This window comes from Oncorhynchus gorbuscha, linkage group LG06, assembly GCF_021184085.1.
Source record: "Oncorhynchus gorbuscha isolate QuinsamMale2020 ecotype Even-year linkage group LG06, OgorEven_v1.0, whole genome shotgun sequence".
In the NCBI taxonomy this organism is placed as follows: Eukaryota; Metazoa; Chordata; class Actinopteri; order Salmoniformes; family Salmonidae; genus Oncorhynchus; species Oncorhynchus gorbuscha.
The window spans coordinates 1,193,783-1,214,037 of NC_060178.1; the positions used below are offsets into that span (position 1 = coordinate 1,193,783).

Genomic DNA, 20,255 nt, shown 5'->3' on the forward strand with positions numbered 1-20,255 from the left:
CCAGGATTATGAGGAAAAACATTAAGATCCACAACATTTATTCCATGGGACAAAACTAGGTCCAGCGTATGACTGTGACAGTGAGTGGGTCCAGAGACATGTTGGACAAAACCCACTGAGTCGATGATGGCTCCGAAAGCCTTTTGGAGTGGGTCTGTGGACTTTTCCATGTGAATATTAAAGTCACCAAAGATTAGAATATTATCTGCTATGACTACAAGGTCCGATAGGAATTCAGGGAACTCAATGAGGAACGCTGTATATGGCCCAGGAGGCCTGTAAACAGTAGATATAAAAAGTGATTGTAGGCTGCATAGATTTCATGACTAGAAGCTCAAAAGACGAAAACGTCATTTTTTTTTTGTAAATTTAAATTTGCTATCGTAAATGTTAGCAACACCTCCGCCTTTGTGGGATGCATGGGGGATATGGTCACTAGTGTAACCAGGATGAGAGGCCTCATTTAACACAGTAAATTTGTCAGGCTTAAGACATGTTTCAGTCAGGGCAATCACATCAAGATTATGATCAGTGATTAGTTCATTGACTATAATTGCCTTTGAAGTAAGGGATCTAACATTAAGTAGCCCTATTTTGAGATGTGAGGTATCATGATCTCTTTCAATAATGACAGGAATGGAGGAGGTCTTTATCCTAGTGAGATTCCTAAGGCGAACACCACTTGTATAGTTTTGCCCAACCTAGGTCGAGGCACAGACCTGGTCTCAATGGTGATAGCTGAGCTGACTACACTGACTGTGCTAGTGGCAGACTCCACTATGCTGGAAGGCTGGCTAATAGCCTGCTGCCTGGCCTGCACCCTATTTCATTGTGGAGCTAGAGGAGTTAGAGCCCTGTCTATGTTGGTAGATAAGATGAGAGCACCCCTCCAGCTAGGATGGAGTCCGTCACTCCTCAGCAGGTCAGGCTTGGTCCTGTTTGTGGGTGAGTCCCAGAAAGAGGGCCAATTATCTACAAATTCTATCTTTTGGGAGGGGCAGAAAACAGTTTTCAACCAGCGATTGAGTTGTGAGACTCTGCTGTAGAGCTCATCACTCCCCTAACTGGGAGGGGGCCAGAGACAATTACTCGATGCCGACACATCTTTCTAGCTTATTTACACGCTGAAGCTACGTTGCGCTTGGTGATCTCTGACTGTACATTATACATTATTGTACACAGTGGGAAAAATGTATTGGACACTTTTTCAGTACTGCTGTATACAAAATAATACCGTTTTATTTCTCAGATCAAGGTGTGGGTCTGTTTTCCAGAATCGATTCGTTGTTGTTTGCTTGGGATTAATCGTTTAGTTAGGGGTTCAAGTAGCATAGCTGAGTGACAGGGTAGCCTAGTGGTTAGAGTGTAGAGGCGACAGGGTAGCCTAGTGGTTAGAGCGTTGGACTAGTAACCGGAAGGTTACAAGTTCAAACCCCGAGCTGACAAGGTACAAATATGTTGTTCTGCCCCTGAACAGGCAGTTAACCCACTGTTCCTAGACCAGTTAACCCACTGTTCCTAGACCAGTTAACCCACTGTTCCTAGACCAGTTAACCCACTGTTCCTAGACCAGTTAACCCACTGTTCCTAGACCAGTTAACCCACTGTTCCAGTTAACCCAGGCCAGTTAACCCACTGTTAACCCACTGTTAGGTTAACCCAGTTAACCCACTGTTCGGTTAACCCACTGTTCCTAGGCCGGTTAACCCACTGGCCAGTTAACCCACTGTTCCTAGGCCAGTTAACCCACTGTTCCTAGGCCAGTTAACCCACTGTTCCTAGTTAACCCACTGTTCCTAGGCCAGTTAACCCAGTTAACCCACTGTTCCTAGGCCAGTTAACCCACTGTTCCTAGGCCAGTTAACCCACTGTTTCCTAGGCCAGTTAACCCACTGTTCCTAGGCCAGTTAACCCACTGTTCCTAGGCCAGTTAACCCACTGTTCCTAGGCCAGTTAACCCACCCACTGTTCCTAGGCCAGTTCCTAGGCCAGTTAACCCACTGTTCCTAGGCCAGTTAACCCACTGTTCCTAGGCCAGTTAACCCACTGTTCCTAGGCCAGTTAACCCACTGTTCCTAGGCCAGTTAACCCACTGTTCCTAGGCCAGTTAACCCACTGTTCCTAGGCCAGTTAACCCACTGTTCCTAGGCCAGTTAACCCACCGTTCCTAGGCCAGTTAACCCACCGTTCCTAGGCCAGTTAACCCACCGTTCCTAGGCCAGTTAACCCAAGGCCAGTTAACCCACTGTTCCTAGGCCAGTTAACCCAGTTAACCCCGTTCCTAGGCCAGTTAACCCACCCAGGCCAGTTAACCCCCGTTAGGCCAGTTAACCCACCGTTCCTAGGCCAGTTAACCCACCGTTCCTAGACCAGTTAACCCACCGTTCCTAGACCAGTTAACCCACTGTTCCTAGACCATAATTGAACATAAGAATTTGTTCCTGGTTAAATAAAGGTAAAATAAATTTTAAAAAACATATTTTATTTCTTATTGAAACTTGATACATGGCATTTATATGTACCAAGCTCTCACAAATTGTTTTTCTAGGCTAGAATTTCAAACAACATTGGCCGCTACTGACCAATAAACATTTGGCACACATGCTCCAGGATATGAGTTTAGCTGACCTGTAAAGTTGAGTTTCACTGCATGGTGGCGGCTGTTGAACAGGAAAAAATGTTAATGCAAGCTCATTGGCTCATAGCAGCCACATTTTGCATTTAAAAACATAGATGCTACGGTCCCATATTTGTTGCCAGTACAGCGGTCCTGGAGGAGGAGACGTATAAAGTAGTCAACATCATTGAATATAATCCAAAATACCTTCAAAGCATCAGTTTGATTTTGTCTTCTGATATTTGGCAAGTGTGGTAAACAGTACAGAAGTAACTGGTCCTAGGGCAATGTGCCTAATTTTTCCTCATGGTGTCACAGTGGACACACAGCTGAACCCTGGCAATGCTGCTTGCAGCTTAAATGCAAAGTTGGTGAGACCCTATTGTATTGGTTGCCGTTGATTCTTATTTTCCTTCTTCTGCCAATCGGTGAAAAAATGCTAATTCCCGTGAGATGGTAAGGCCTAGAGGGTTGCAACCCTGTCATGCGATGCCATGGCAATTAGCCATATGGTGGCGCTATAACAAGCTATTCAAAATTAAACTTTGAAAGCTCGATCTCCTTAATATTCCTTTTGAGCTAGAGTCCTAAAATTCGCTATATTCTGTAGGTCACCTTCCTCACAATATAGATATTTTTTCTCTCCAAAAGGACCCATACGTTCCGGTAAATGGCCTTTTTGAATTGTAAAAATGTTTTTTCCAAGATAGCATCTCAAACAACATGGCTGTGTCGTGGACGTTCAACACTCTTAAGTCAATATTAAATGAATCAGTCTTTGTCAGCAAGCTGGAGAGGTCACAGTCAACATTAGATACATAAAGTCCCGGTCTGACGTGCTCTCTAGGGAGTTCCTAACATAAAGAGGCTTATATACTGCCATCTAAACCTACATAAACATCATTCATTGGTTCCTACACGTTTCTCCGTCTCCCGTATTAACTTGGAGAACATATTCTGGGCGTTCTGACAGATGGTCCTGAGGTCATGACGCCTCCCTCATGTCTGAAACACTCCTTGGTTACTGTCTGTGCTCGGTAATGACACCAAAGACAAGATAATATTCTAATATTCAAGGCCGTCTCTTCAACATTTCCTTCACAGCTGACCAATAAACATGTGGGCGAGGTCTGGCACATAAATGCAGTCCAACACGGAAACATTTCCTTCACAGCTGACCAATAAACATGTGGGCGAGGTCTGGCACATAAATGCAGTCCAACACGGAAACATTTCCTTCACAGCTGACCAATAAACATTCATGTGGGCGAGGTCTGGCATATAAATGCAGTCCAACACGGAAACATTTCCTTCACAGCTGACCAATAAACATGTGGGCGAGGTCTGGCACATAAATGCAGTCCAACACGGAAACATTTCCTTCACAGCTGACCAATAAACATTCATGTGGGCGAGGTCTGGCACATAAATGCAGTCCAACACGGAAACATTTCCTTCACTACTGACCAATAAACATTCATGTGGGCGAGGTCTGGCACATAAATGCAGTTGAGGTGTGCATAAATTAATCAATGACTTCCTCCCACCCTCTTCCCAGGTGTGGCGCTGGTGCGTGTCCTACCACACCAGGAAGTTCCGTGACAGCCTGGCTCCAAACTACTACGAGACCTTACTGGGTGTGGCCAGAGACAAGCCTAATCCCGCCTCCAAACAGATAGAGCTTGACCTGCTGAGGACCTTACCTAATAACAAACACTACTCCTCCCCCGGCGCCGACGGAATACAGAAACTACGTAATGTCCTGCTAGCCTTCTCCTGGAGGAACCCTGACATAGGATACTGCCAGGGACTCAACAGGTACATGACTACTGCAGAACGACTACCATTCTATTACTACAGCTATAGGTCTATATGTCATACTACTAGTATATAGGGCTGTATGTCATACTACTAGTATATAGGGCTGTATGTCATATTACTAGTATATAGGACTGTATGTGGACATACAGCCCTATATGGACATCAGAACAGCGATTACTCGCCACAAATTGGCAGAAGCTTTTTTTTCCTTTAATGAGTCCGATGAGCCCGACAGACAGAGAAATAGAAGGTGGAGGTCGGAGTGACTTCTGAGGATCCGTAGGCTATCGAATAAAACCCCACTGCCTTCCGATCTACTAGCTAACATGAAATCATTGGAAAATCAAATCCACGACCTACAAGGAAGATTAAACTACCAACAAGACATTAAAAACGGTAAAATCTTGTGCTTCACGGAGTCGTGGCTGAACGATGACATTATCAACATCCAGCTGGCAGGTTATACGCTGTATAGAGGATAGAATAGAATAGCAGCGTCTGGTAAGACAAGGAGTGGTGGACTATGACATTATCAACATACAGCTGGCAGGTTATACGCTGTATCGAGGATAGAATAAAATAGCAGCGTCTGGTAAGACAAGGAGTGGTGGACTTTGTATTTTTGTAAATAACAGCTGGTGCATGATATCTAAGGAAGTCTCGAGGTTTTGTACGCCTTCTGGTCCTTCTGTAGCTCAGTTGGTAGAGCATGGCGCTTGTAACGCCAGGGTAGTGGGTTCGATTCCCGGGACCACCCATACGTAGAATGTATGCACACATGACTGTAAGTCGCTTTGGATAAAAGCGTCTGCTAAATGGCATATATTATTATTATTATAGGTAGAGTATCTCATGATAAGCTGTAGACCACATCTGTATTTTTCGTGGCTGTCTACATACCACCACAGACCGAAGGCACTAAGACCGCACTCAATGAGCTGTATTCTGCCATAAGGAAACAGGTAAATGCTCATCCAGAGGTGTCGCCCCTAGTGGCCGGGGACTTTAATGCAGGGAATTTAAATTTGCTTGACAAAATTTCTATCAGCATGTTAAAAATGCAACCAGAGGAAAAAGAACTCTGGACCACCTTTACTCCACACACAGAGTACAAAGCTCTTCCTCGCCCTCCATGTGGTAAATCTGACCATTATTCTATCATCCTGATTCCTGCTTACAAGCTAAAATTAAAGCAGGAAGCACTAGTGATTTTGGTCTATAAAAAAGTGGTCAGATGAAGCAGATGCTAAACTACAGGACTGTTTTGCAGCACAGACTGGAACATGTTCCGGGATTCTTCCGATGGCATTGAGGAGTACACCATAACAGTCGCTGGCTTTGTCAATAAGTGCATCGATGACGTCGTCCCCACAGTGACCATACGTACATACCCCAACCAGAAGCCATGAATTACAAGCAACATTCGCAATGAGCTAAAGGCTAGAGCTGCCACTATTAAAGAAGCGGTACTCTAACCCGGACACTTATAAGAAATCCTGCTATGCCCTCCGACGAACTATCAAAGCCCCTGTGGCAGGGCTTGCAAACTATTACAGACTACAAAGGGAAGGACAGGAGCGAGCTTCCCAGTGACACGGGCCTACCAGACGAGCTAAATTACTTCTATGCTCGCTTCGAGGCAAGCAACACTGAAGCATGCATGAGAGCACCAGTTGTTCCGGACGACTGTGTGATCACGCTCTCCGTACCACTCCAGATAACTGGAGGTGCTACTATATATGTTGCTTCCAACACCGCAGCTGACCCTGTGCTGTTCCCAAACCTGTTGTTTTCCCTAATCTTCTGTCAGTGCAATGATCATCAGTGTTCTCATCATCCAGGCTGGCAGCCATAGCTCTGCTGTACCTGGACCAAGAGGATGCTTTCTGGTGTCTCATCACTATCGTGGAGGTCTTCATGCCCCAGGACTACTACACCAAGACCCTGCTGGGATCACAGGTACACTACTATACCACTACTACACCACTACTACACCAAGACCCTGCTGGGATCACAGGTACACTACTATACCACTACTACACCACTACTACACCACTACTATACCACTATTATACCAAGACCCTGCTGGGATCACAGGTACACTACTATACCACTACTACACCACTACTATACCACTACTACACCACTACTATACCACTACTACACCAAGACCCTGCTGGGATCACAGGTACACTACTATACCACTACTATACCACTACTACACCACTACTACACCACTACTATACCACTATTATACCAAGACCCTGCTGGGATCACAGGTACACTACTATACCACTACTACACCACTACTACACCACCACTACTATACCACTACTACACCACTACTATACCACTACTATACCACTACTACACCACTACTATACCACTACTATACCAAGACCCTGCTGGGATCACAGGTACACTACTATACCACTACTACACCACTACTATACCAAGACCCTGCTGGGATCACAGGTACACTACTATACCACTACTATACCACTACTACACCAAGACCCTGCTGGGATCACAGGTGCACTACTATACCACTACTATACCACTACTACACCACTACTATACCACTACTATACCAAGACCCTGCTGGGATCACAGGTACACTACTATACCACTACTATACCACTACTACACCACTACTATACCAAGACCCTGCTGGGATCACAGGTACACTACTATACCACTACTACACCAAGACCCTGCTGGGATCACAGGTACACTACTATACCACTACTATACCACTACTATACCACTACACCAAGACCCTGCTGGGATCACAGGTACACTACTATACCACTACTACACCACTACTATACCACTACTATACCAGTACTACACCACTACTATACCAAGACCCTACTGGGATCACAGGTACACTACTATACCACTACTACACCAAGACCCTGCTGGGATCACAGGTACACTACTATACCACTACTATACCACTTCTACACCACTACTATACCAAGACCCTGCTGGGATCACAGGTACACTACTATACCACTACTATACCACTACTACACCACTACTATACCACTACTATACCAAGACCCTGCTGGGATCACAGGTACACTACTATACCACTACTACACCACTACTACACTAAGACCCTGCTGGGATCACAGGTACACTACTATACCACTACTATACCACTACTACACCAAGACCCTGCTGGGATCACAGGTACACTACTATACCACTACTACACCACTACTATACCACTACTATACCAAGACCCTGCTGGGATCACAGGTACACTACTACACCACTACTACACCAAGACCCTGCTGGGATCACAGGTACACTACTATACCACTACTATACCACTACTATACCACTACTACACCACTACTATACCACTACTACACCACTACTATACCACTACTATACCAAGACCCCGCTGGGATCACAGGTACACTACTATACCACTACTACACCACTACTACACCACTACTATACCAAGACCCTGCTGGGATCACAGGTACACTACTACACCACTACTACACCAAGACCCTGCTGGGATCACAGGTACACTACTACACCACTACTACACCAAGACCCTGCTGGGATCACAGGTACACTACTATACCACTACTACACCACTACTACACCACCACTATACCACTACTATACCAATACCCTGCTGGGATCACAGGTACACTACTATACCACCACTACACCACTACTATACCACTACTACTCCACTACTATACCACTTCTACACAACTACTACTCCACTACTATACCACTACTACACCACTACTATACCACTACTATACCAAGACCCTGCTGGTATCACAGGTACACTACTATACCACTACTATACCACTACTACACCAAGACCCTGCTGGGATCACAGGTACACTACTATACCACTACTATACCAAGACCCTGCTGGGATCACAGGTACACTACTACACCACTACTACACCAAGACCCTGCTGGGATCACATGTACACTACTATACCACTACTACACCAAGACCCTGCTGGGATCACAGGTACACTACTATACCACTACTATACCACTACTACACCAAGACCCTGCTGGGATCACAGGTACACTACTATACCACTACTACACCACTACTATACCACTACTATACCACTACTATACCAATACCCTGCTGGGATCACAGGTACACTACTATACCACCACTACACCACTACTATACCACTACTACACCACTACTACTCCACTACTATACCACTTCTACACAACTACTACTCCACTACTATACCACTACTATACCACTACTACTCCACTACTATACCACTACTACACCAAGACCCTGCTGGGATCACAGGTACACCACTATACCACCACTACACCACTACTATACCACTACTATACCACTACTACACCAAGACCCTGCTGGGATCACAGGTACACTACTATACCACTACTATACCACTACTACACCAAGACCCTGCTGGGATCACAGGTACACTACTATACCACTACTATACCACTACTACACCAATACCCTGCTGGGATCATAGGTACACTACTATACCACCACTACACCACTACTATACCACTGCTACACCACTACTACTCCACTACTATACCACTACTACTCCACTACTACTCCACTACTACACCACTACTATACCACTACTATACCACTACAACACCAAGACCCTGCTGGGATCACAGGTACACTACTATACCACTACTATACCACTACTATACCACTACTATACCACTACTATACCACTACTATACCACTACTATACCACTACCCTGCTGGGATCACAGGTACACTACTATACCACCACTACACCACTACTATACCACTACTATACCACTACTATACCACTACTATACCACTACCCTGCTGGGATCACAGGTACACTACTACACCACTACTACACCACTACTATACCACTACTACACCACTACTACACCACTACTACACCACTACTATACCACTACAACACCAAGACCCTGCTGGGATCACAGGTACACTACTATACCACTACTATACCACTACTATACCACTACTATACCAAGACCCTGCTGGGATCACAGGTACACCACTACTATACCACTACTATACCACTACTACACCAAGACCCTGCTGGGATCACAGGTACACTACTATACCACTACTACACCAATACCCTGCTGGGATCACAGGTACACTACTATACCACCACTATACCACTACTATACCACTGCTACACCACTACTACTCCACTACTATACCACTACTACACCACTACTACACCACTACTATACCACTACTACACCACTACTATACCACTACTACACCACTACTATACCACTACTACACCAAGACCCTGCTGGGATCACAGGTACACTACTATACCACTACTACACCAAGACCCTGTTGGGATCACAGGTACACTACTATACCACTACTATACCACTACAATACCACTACTATACCACTACTACACCGATACCCTGCTGGGATCACAGGTACACTACTACACCACCACTACTATACCACTACTACACCAAGACCCTGTTGGGATCACAGGTACACTACTATACCACTACTACACCACTACTATACCACTACTACACCAAGACCCTGTTGGGATCACAGGTACACTACTATACCACTACTATACCACTACTACACCACTACTATACCACTACTACACCACTACTATACCACTACTACACCAAGACCCTGCTAGGATCACAGGTACATTAGTATACCACTACTACACCAAGACCCTGAGTGTGTGTGTGTGTGTGTGCGTATCCCACAACTGTTGAGAAGGAGTAAAAGATATTCGTGACAATAGAGGATGATTCACAACAATTGTTTGCTAATATAATAATTGCTTGCAATAATGTAATTGTGGTAATGGCGAGACTGGTGAGAGGTAAAAATCATTTTTATAAAATGCCTACATTACTACAAATATTAATAGCTAATTATGGAAAATAAGAAACAGGATTCTTAAAATATATATATATATATATATTCTTTTGATGGCTATATATAATACAAATCGAGGTGAGGGCGATGGAAATGCATTTGGCGGTTCATCTACTTCTGTTCTGTAAATGGCACTGTGTGCTCTTTTCGAAGGATGAATCCCGGTCTCTTCAGGGCTCTGGGATCCGAGGGGTCGGGGGTGGTCTGCTGAGCATTGGGATGACAACCCAACTCAGGATGAGGAGGGCTTTTAGCGGGTGGAATAGTGGGGACCGATTGGAGGTTTTACTTAGTAGCAAAGCAGATATCATGGAACAGCTAAATAGACACTCCATCATCATGTTACTTTTTAATGGTACGTTTACAAACATAGATTTTGATAAATAGAATTGAAAGTTGTCTCATTATGGTAAGTGGTGAAATAAGTATAGCCAGTTAAAATTGAAAAGGCGATCAGTATTTACCTGGCTAAAAGAGAAGGAATATAATATCTATTGTTTACAGGAAACTCATTCAACAAGTTTAAATGAGGTTTTGTGGAAAAAGGACTGGGGGGGTGAATATATTTCTCCCATGAGCAAAGAAATTCAAAGGGGTGATGGTTTTAATTAACAGTAATGTTGATCCAAATGTGCAAATTGTCCAAACAGATCCTCAAGGTAGATGGATTATTTTAAATATGTTATTGGACAATAAACAGATATGGCTTATCAACCGATACGGTCTGATAATGATGATCCAAGCTTCTGTGAAAATATATATAAGAATTGATCAACTCTACAAGCAACACTAGACTCTATTATTATGGTGGGAGATTGTAATACGGTCTTAAATACCTCTATGGACTGGAAAGGAAATCACACTACAAACTATCACCCTCTTCCTCTTAAAGGAAATCACACTACAAACTATCACCCTCAGACACTTAAGGATATCACACTACAAACTATCACCCTCAGGCACTTAAGGAAATCATGAATGTCATGGATATATTGGAATTAGTGGATATATGGAGACTTAAATACCCTGACCTAGTGAGATATACAGTGGGGCAAAAAAGTATTTAGTCAGCCACCAATTGTGCAAGTTCTCCCACTTAAAAAGATGAGAGAGGCCTGTCATTTTCATCATAGGTACACTTCAACTTTAACAGACAAAATGAGGGGGAAAAAAACAGAATCACATTGTAGGATTTTTAATGAATTTATTTTCAAATTATGGTGGAAAATAAGTATTAGGCTACTTCATTGCCAAGAACCTTAAGGTTCTTCGAGGATCTCAGAAGAACACCGGTTGAACCCCTCATGTTTAGTGTAAGCACAATTTAACCACTACACTAGAGCATCAAGAGGGTATTTTGTATTCTATTAGCATCCACCTTAGCTGTTCCATAAGCAGCAGCTCTTCCACACAAAACATAATACAGAATGACATAATACAGAACATCAATAGACAAGAACAGCTCAAAGACAGAACTACAAACTATCTAGGTCAAATAGAGGAGAGGCGTTGTGCCGCGAGGTGTTGCTTTATCTGTTTTGTTAAACCAGGTTCGCTGTTTATCTCACCAATATGAGATGGAACAGAGTTCCATGCAATAAGGGCTCTATATAATTTTGTACGCTTTCTTGAATTTGTTCTGGATTTGGGGACTGTGAAAAGACCCCTGGTGGCATGTCTGCTGGCGTAAGTGTGTGTGTAACAGCAATGTAGAGCAAAACGTGTTGCTCTGTTCTTGACCAGCTGCAGCTTAACTAGGTCTTTCTTAGCAGGACTTGACCACATGACTGGGCAATAATCAAGATAAGATCAACTAGAGTCTGCAGGACTTGACCACATGACTGGGCAATAATCAAGATAAGATCAACTAGAGTCTGCAGGACTTGACCACATGACTGGGCAATAATCAAGATAAGATAAACTAGAGTCTGCAGGACTTGACCACATGACTGGGCAATAATCAAGATAAGATAAACTAGAGTCTGCAGGACTTGACCACATGACTGGGCAATAATCAAGATAAGATCAACTAGAGTCTGCAGGACTTGACCACATGACTGGGCAATAATCAAGATAAGATCAACTAGAGTCTGCAGGACTTGACCACATGACTGGGCAATAATCAAGATAAGATCAACTAGAGTCTGCAGGACTTGACCACATGACTGGGCAATAATCAAGATAAGATCAACTAGAGTCTGCAGGACTTGACCACATGACTGGGCAATAATCAAGATAAGATCAACTAGAGTCTGCAGGACTTGACCACATGACTGGGCAATAATCAAGATAAGATCAACTAGAGTCTGCAGGACTTGACCACATGACTGGGCAATAATCAAGATAAGATAAACTAGAGTCTGCAGGACTTGACCACATGACTGGGCAATAATCAAGATAAGATAAACTAGAGTCTGCAGGACTTGACCACATGACTGGGCAATAATCAAGATAAGATCAACTAGAGTCTGCAGGACTTGACCACATGACTGGGCAATAATCAAGATAAGATCAACTAGAGTCTGCAGGACTTGACCACATGACTGGGCAATAATCAAGATAAGATCAACTAGAGTCTGCAGGACTTGACCACATGACTGGGCAATAATCAAGATAAGATCAACTAGAGTCTGCAGGACTTGACCACATGACTGGGCAATAATCAAGATAAGATCAACTAGAGTCTGCAGGACTTGACCACATGACTGGGCAATAATCAAGATAAGATCAACTAGAGTCTGCAGGACTTGACCACATGACTGGGCAATAATCAAGATAAGATCAACTAGAGTCTGCAGGACTTGACCACATGACTGGGCAATAATCAAGATAAGATCAACTAGAGTCTGCAGGACTTGACCACATGACTGGGCAATAATCAAGATAAGATCAACTAGAGTCTGCAGGACTTGACCACATGACTGGGCAATAATCAAGATAAGATCAACTAGAGTCTGCAGGACTTGACCACATGACTGGGCAATAATCAAGATAAGATCAACTAGAGTCTGCAGGACTTGACCACATGACTGGGCAATAATCAAGATAAGATCAACTAGAGTCTGCAGGACTTGACCACATGACTGGGCAATAATCAAGATAAGATCAACTAGAGTCTGCAGGACTTGACCACATGACTGGGCAATAATCAAGATAAGATCAACTAGAGTCTGCAGGACTTGACCACATGACTGGGCAATAATCAAGATAAGATCAACTAGAGTCTGCAGGACTTGACCACATGACTGGGCAATAATCAAGATAAGATCAACTAGAGTCTGCAGGACTTGACCACATGACTGGGCAATAATCAAGATAAGATCAACTAGAGTCTGCAGGACTTGCTTCGTGGTGTCAAAAAAGCAGACCATCTCTTTGTTACAGACAGACCTCTCCCCATCTCTTTATTACAGACAGACCTCTCCCCATCTCTATATTACAGACAGACCTCTCCCCAACTCGTTGTTACAGACAGACCTCTCCCCATCTCTTTGTTACAGACAGACCTCTCCCCATCTCTTTGTTACAGACAGACCTCTCCCCATCTCTTTATTACAGACAGACCTCTCCCCATCTCTTTATTACAGACAGACCTCTCCCCATCTCTTTATTACAGACAGACCTCTCCCCATCTCTTTATTACAGACAGACCTCTCCCCATCTCTTTATTACAGACAGACCTCTCCCCATCTTTATATTACAGACAGACCTCTCCCCATCTCTTTGTTACAGACAGACCTCTCCCCATCTCTTTATTACAGACAGACCTCTCCCCATCTCTATATTACAGACAGACCTCTCCCCATCTCTATATTACAGACAGACCTCTCCCCATCTCTATATTACAGACAGACCTCTCCCCATCTTTATATTACAGACAGGCCTCTCCCCATCTTTATATTACAGACAGGCCTCTCCCCATCTTTATATTACAGACAGGCCTCTCCCCATCTTTATATTACAGACAGGCCTCTCCCCATCTTTATATTACAGACAGACCTCTCCCCATCTCTTTGTTACAGACAGACCTCTCCCCATCTCTTTATTACAGACAGACCTCTCCCCATCTCTTTATTACAGACAGACCTCTCCCCATCTCTATGTTACAGACAGACCTCTCCCCATCTCTATGTTACAGACAGACCTCTCCCCATCTTTATATTACAGACAGACCTCTCCCCATCTTTATATTACAGACAGACCTCTCCCCATCTCTTTATTACAGACAGACCTCTCCCCATCTTTATATTACAGACAGACCTCTCCCCATCTTTACAACCACTGAATCTATATGTTTTGACCATGACAGTTTACAATCTAAGATAACAACAAGTAGGTCTAGAGGTCTATAACTTAGGGAATCATTTGTACCAAATACAATGCTCTTAGTTTTAGAGATGTTCAGGACCAGTTTATTACTGGCCACCCATTCCAATACAGACTGCAACTCTTTGTTAAGGGTTTTCAGTGACTTCATTAGCTGTGGTTGCTGATGGGGTATATGGTTGAATCATCAGCAAACATGGACACCACACATGCTGTGTTTAATGCCTGTGGGTCTGTGCAGCTGGATGAACGTTTGATGTCTGTATGTTCTCTGTCCTCTCTGAGGACCACCGAGTGTTCAAGGGACCTGCTGAATTATTGTTGGGGACTGAGGTGACCCCTGTATGTTATTTCACCTCTAGGTGGACCAGCGTGTTTTTAAGGACCTGCTGAGTGAGAAGCTGCCCAGACTCCACGCCCACTTTGACCTCTACAAGGTTGACTCCTCCCTCATTACCTTCAACTGGTTTCTGGTCCTCTTCGTAGACTCAGTGAACTCTGACCTCCTCTTCAAGATCTGGGATGCCTTCCTGTACGAGGGACCCAAGGTAGGCTGGATAACATGGTAGAATGGTTAACAGGGTAAGATGGTAGGATGGTTAACCTCTCTGGGATATGTGGGACGCCGGCCAACATCCAGTGAAAATGCAGAGCGTCAAATTAAAATAAATTACTATAAAAAATATAAATTTTATGAAATTACACATGCAATACACCACATTAAAGCTACACTTTTTGTGAATCCAGCCGACATGTCAGATTTCAAAAAGGCTTTACGGCGAAAGCAAACGATGCTAAAACCGGTCCCAACTCGCGCAACATGACTACAAAATATCTCATAAGTTCCCTGTAAGCTTTGTCCAAACATTTCAAACTACTTTTGTAATACAACTTTAGTTTTTTTTTTACGTAAACAATCAAATATAAGACTGGATGATGTGTTCTTCAATACCGGAGGAAAACAAAGTGTAGCGAGCTTTCAGGTTTAGAATTAGCGTTAATCTGTCATAGGAAGCTGACTTGGGTGTCATTTTACAGTGACTTTCATGGCTCTGTCTCTCCACAGATCATCTTCCGCTTCGCCCTCGCTCTCTTCAAGTACAAGGAGGAAGAGTTTCTGAAGCTTCAGGACTCCATGGCCATCTTCAAGTACCTCCGCTATTTCACCATAACTATCCTGGACTGGAGGTACAGTACTCTCAACCTACCGAATTCTCTCTGCATATTGAGTCATGTCTGTCTGTCTGCGTATTGAGTCATGTCTGTCTCTCTGCGCATTGAGTCATGTCTGTCTCTCTGCGCATTGAGTCATGTCTGTCTCTCTGCGCATTGAGTCATGTCTGTCTCTCTGCGCATTGAGTCATGTCTGTCTCTCTGCGCATTGAGTCATGTCTCTCTGCGCATTGAGTCATGTCTGTCTGTCTCTCTGCGCATTGAGTCATGTCTGTCTGTCTCTCTGCGCATTGAGTCATGTCTGTCTGTCTCTCTGCGCATTGAGTCATGTCTGTCTGTCTCTCTGCGCATTGAGTCATGTCTGTCTGTCTCTCTGCGCATTGAGTCATGTCTGTCTGTCTCTCTGCGTATTGAGTCATGTCTGTCTGACTCATTAGAATGACCAGTAATACTGTGTTTACTGTAGGTGCTGATCAAGTCTAATGTTGACTTTCTTGACAAATATGAAAACTGATTTGAAGTCTGTTGTGTGCGTCTCTCTCCTTCCCTGCAGGAAGTTGATGAGCATAGCGTTTGTGGACATGAATCCGTTCCCCCTGAGACAGATCCTTAACCGCAGGACCTTCCATCTGGAGAAGGTTAGACTAGAGCTGACAGAGCTTGAGGCCATCAGACAAACCTTCCTCAGAGAGAGAGACACACACACCGACGCAGGCGCGCTGTGTAGCGACGATGAGGAGGACAACTAGCCAATCACGGCCCAGGCCAACTAGGACATCAGTAGAGAGAATGACCACGGCCCCCGACGCACGCACGCATGCAAGCTTTGTAGCAACAACTAGCACACAGCCTGTCAGGGTGCAGTGCCTGCAGACTCCAGCCAATCAGGATCCAGGTCTGTGTGATTCTATCGTATCACCTGCAGACTCCAGCCAATCAGGGCCCGAGCCTGGCTATCCCGCCCACCTTCAGACCAAACAGACGCTGTCATGAGTAATGACCCACCATGATGACCAGTGATATATCCACATACTCCCCACTCTCACTCCCTATCACCTCCATGTTCTCCACATGCTGAACCCTGTGGCTTGGACCTATCACCTCCATGTTCTCCACATGCTGAACCCTGTGGCTTGGACCTATCACCTCCATGTTCTCCACATGCTGAACCCTGTGGCTTGGACCTATCACCTCCATGTTCTCCACATGCTGAACCCTGTGGCTTGGACCTATCACCTCCATGTTCTCCACATGCTGAACCCTGTGGCTTGGACCTGTCACCTCCATGCTGAACCCTGTGGCTTGGACCTATCACCTCCATGTTCTCCACATGCTGAACCCTGTGGCTTGTTGTGGATCAAAACTCTCTTGGCCAAATGTTTTTTTCAATTACTTCCATTCTTTTGTAAACGTGTTAATCTGCTTGTTGTGGCTGAGGGACATTGATCTGAGAGATTGACATGACAACCACAGTGTTATTCTGTCCCACAGCCATACTGCTGTGATTGCAGAGCTGGATCATGCCAATCTGAATCAGTATTTTTATAATAAATCATTGTGCTCTTTTGGAGAGGAGGGACTGATTTGTATTCGTAGATAACCTGACTGCTATAGCCCTCTCAAAGTATGGGTAGGTGTGTTTCTTGTTTCCAGATTGGTTTTGTAGGAGACTATGCTGCTGCAGTATACTATACAGTAACCAGCAGGCCTTGTTGGTAGCCGCTGTCTGTCTACGAAGCACTTGAACCACTTTTACCAAAACGTCTATTGATTGACGCTTTACTGAGAAACCTTGGACCAATAATAGTCCATCATTCCAGACTCCAGTACATTTCCAGAAATGCTGTCCCTCCCCTTCCCATTGAACGAAGGATGAGAAACAGAGGCAGAACCCGGATTCACCTCAACCCAGTCACAGGGCAGGAGGTATTGTACTCTGCACAGCTTCAAGTCCCTCTGCGGTAACATACTGTCATCACCATCACGTGGTGTTAATAAGGGGAAATTTTATGAGGGAATCTACTAGTCACCTGTCTTTCTCTTCCTGTTTACATTTTCCCTTGACTTTTTCTTCACTTATTTTTGTGCTTTCCAGACTCATCAAATGTTGTTTCTTTGATATTTGTTCTGAAATGTTTCGGCACATCTACACTGAATAGACCGAACATTAGGAACCAGTTTCTAATATTGAGTTGCACCCCCACCCCCCTCTTTGCCCTCAGAACAGCCTCACGTGGTTGGGGCATGGATTCTACATGGTGCCGTAAGCCTTCCACAGGGATGCTGGTCCATGTTGACTCCAATGCTTCCCACAGGGATGCTGGTCCATGTTGACTCCAATGCTTCCCACAGTTGTGTCAAGTTGGCTGGATGTCCTTTGGGTGGTGGACCATTCTTGATACACACAGGAAACTGTTGAGTGTGAAAAACCCATCAGTGTTGCAGTTCTTGAAACAAACCGGTGCGCCTGGCACCTACTACCATACCCCGTTCAAAGGCACTTAAATATTTTGTCTTCCCTATTGACCCTCTGAATGGCACACATACACAATCCATGTCTCAATTGTCTCAATGCTTAAAAATCCTTCTTTAACCTGTCTCCTCCCCTTCATCTACACTGATTGAAGTGGATTTAACAGGTGACATCAATTAGTGATCATAGCTTTCACCTGGATTGTCTGTCATGGAAAGATCAGGTGTGCTTAATGTTTTGTCCACTCAGTGAATGTTTCCACTTAATTTAGTATTAGATTATTGAGTGGCCAACTATATCGAATGTGACTTTAAAAAAAATACAAATGAAGAATTGTGGTGTCGCACAATGCCATATAAACAATGAAATGTTGTCTTATAGTTGTACTGTGAGTGGTGTGTTTTCTCTGAGAGCTGGTCTCTCTACGAACCTTCTGATGTCGAGTTGAGTGCTGTACCCATCCATCATGTTACCATGGTTTCACTTACCTATATAGGTTTATTGTTTGACAGGATTGCACCCAGCATTAAAAACACAAGTTATACTCACTTTAACTTCACACACTTCCTGTTGACCAATCACTTTACCTTCATACCATACCCTTCCTATTGACCAATCACTTTACCTTCACACCCTTCCTGTTGACCAATCACTTTACCTTCACACACTTCCTGTTGACCAATCACTTTACCTTCACACCCTTCCTGTTGACCAATCACTTTACCTTCACACCCTTCCTGTTGACCAATCACTTTAACTTCACGCACTTCCTGTTGACCAATCACTTTAACTTCATGCCCTTCCTGTTGACCAATCACTTTAACTTCACGCACTTCCTGTTGACCAATCACTTTAACTTCACGCACTTCCTGTTGACCAATCACTTTACCTTCATACCCTTCCTGTTGACCAATCACTTTACCTTCACACCCTTCCTGTTGACCAATCACTTTACCTTCACACACTTCCTGTTGACCAATCACTTTACCTTCACACCATACCCTTCCTGTTGACCAATCACTTTACCTTCACACCATACCCTTCCTGTTGACCAATCACTTTAACTTCACGCACTTCCTGTTGACCAATCACTTTAACTTCACGCACTTCCTGTTGACCAATCACTTTACCTTCATACCCTTCCTGTTGACCAATCACTTTACCTTCACACCCTTCCTGTTGACCAATCACTTTACCTTCACACACTTCCTGTTGACCAATCACTTTACCTTCATGCCCTTCCTGTTGACCAATCACTTTAACTTCACGCACTTCCTGTTGACCAATCACTTTAACTTCACGCACTTCCTGTTGACCAATCACTTTACCTTCACACCATACCCTTCCTGTTGACCAATCACTTTACCTTCATACCCTTCCTGTTGACCAATCACTTTACCTTCACACCATACCCTTCCTGTTGACCAATCACTTTAACTTCACGCACTTCCTGTTGACCAATCACTTTACCTTCACACCCTTCCTGTTGACCAATCACTTTACCTTCACACCCTTCCTGTTGACCAATCACTTTAACTTCACACCCTTCCTGTTGACCAATCACTTTACCTTCACACCCTTCCTGTTGACCAATCACTTTACCTTCACACCCTTCCTGTTGACCAATCACTTTACCTTCACACCCTTCCTGTTGACCAATCACTTTACCTTCACACCCTTCCTGTTGACCAATCACTTTACCTTCACACCCTTCCTTTTGACCAATCACTTTACCTTCATACCCTTCCTGTTGACCAATCACTTTACCTACACACCCTTCCTGTTGACCAATCACTTTACCTTCACACCCTTCCTGTTGACCAATCACTTTACCTTCACACCCTTCCTGTTGACCAATCACTTTACCTTCACACCCTTCCTGTTGACCAATCACTTTTTGTATTTGTTCC

The 20,255-nt window shown here is 44.1% G+C and overlaps 1 protein-coding gene across 1 annotated transcript in view; it reads left to right on the forward strand.

Moving 5' to 3' along the window:
- Positions 1-18,177, forward strand: part of tbc1d2b (TBC1 domain family, member 2B) — an 80,307-nt gene extending 62,130 nt beyond the window's left edge. Inside the window, exons 12-16 of the mRNA XM_046352115.1 lie at positions 4,176-4,435; positions 6,280-6,397; positions 15,062-15,247; positions 15,766-15,887; positions 16,426-18,177. Coding sequence (XP_046208071.1) covers positions 4,176-4,435; positions 6,280-6,397; positions 15,062-15,247; positions 15,766-15,887; positions 16,426-16,621 — 882 coding nt within the window. The 3' untranslated portion in view covers positions 16,622-18,177. The remainder of the gene's footprint in view (positions 1-4,175; positions 4,436-6,279; positions 6,398-15,061; positions 15,248-15,765; positions 15,888-16,425) is intronic.
- The last annotated feature ends 2,078 nt before the right edge of the window (positions 18,178-20,255 follow it).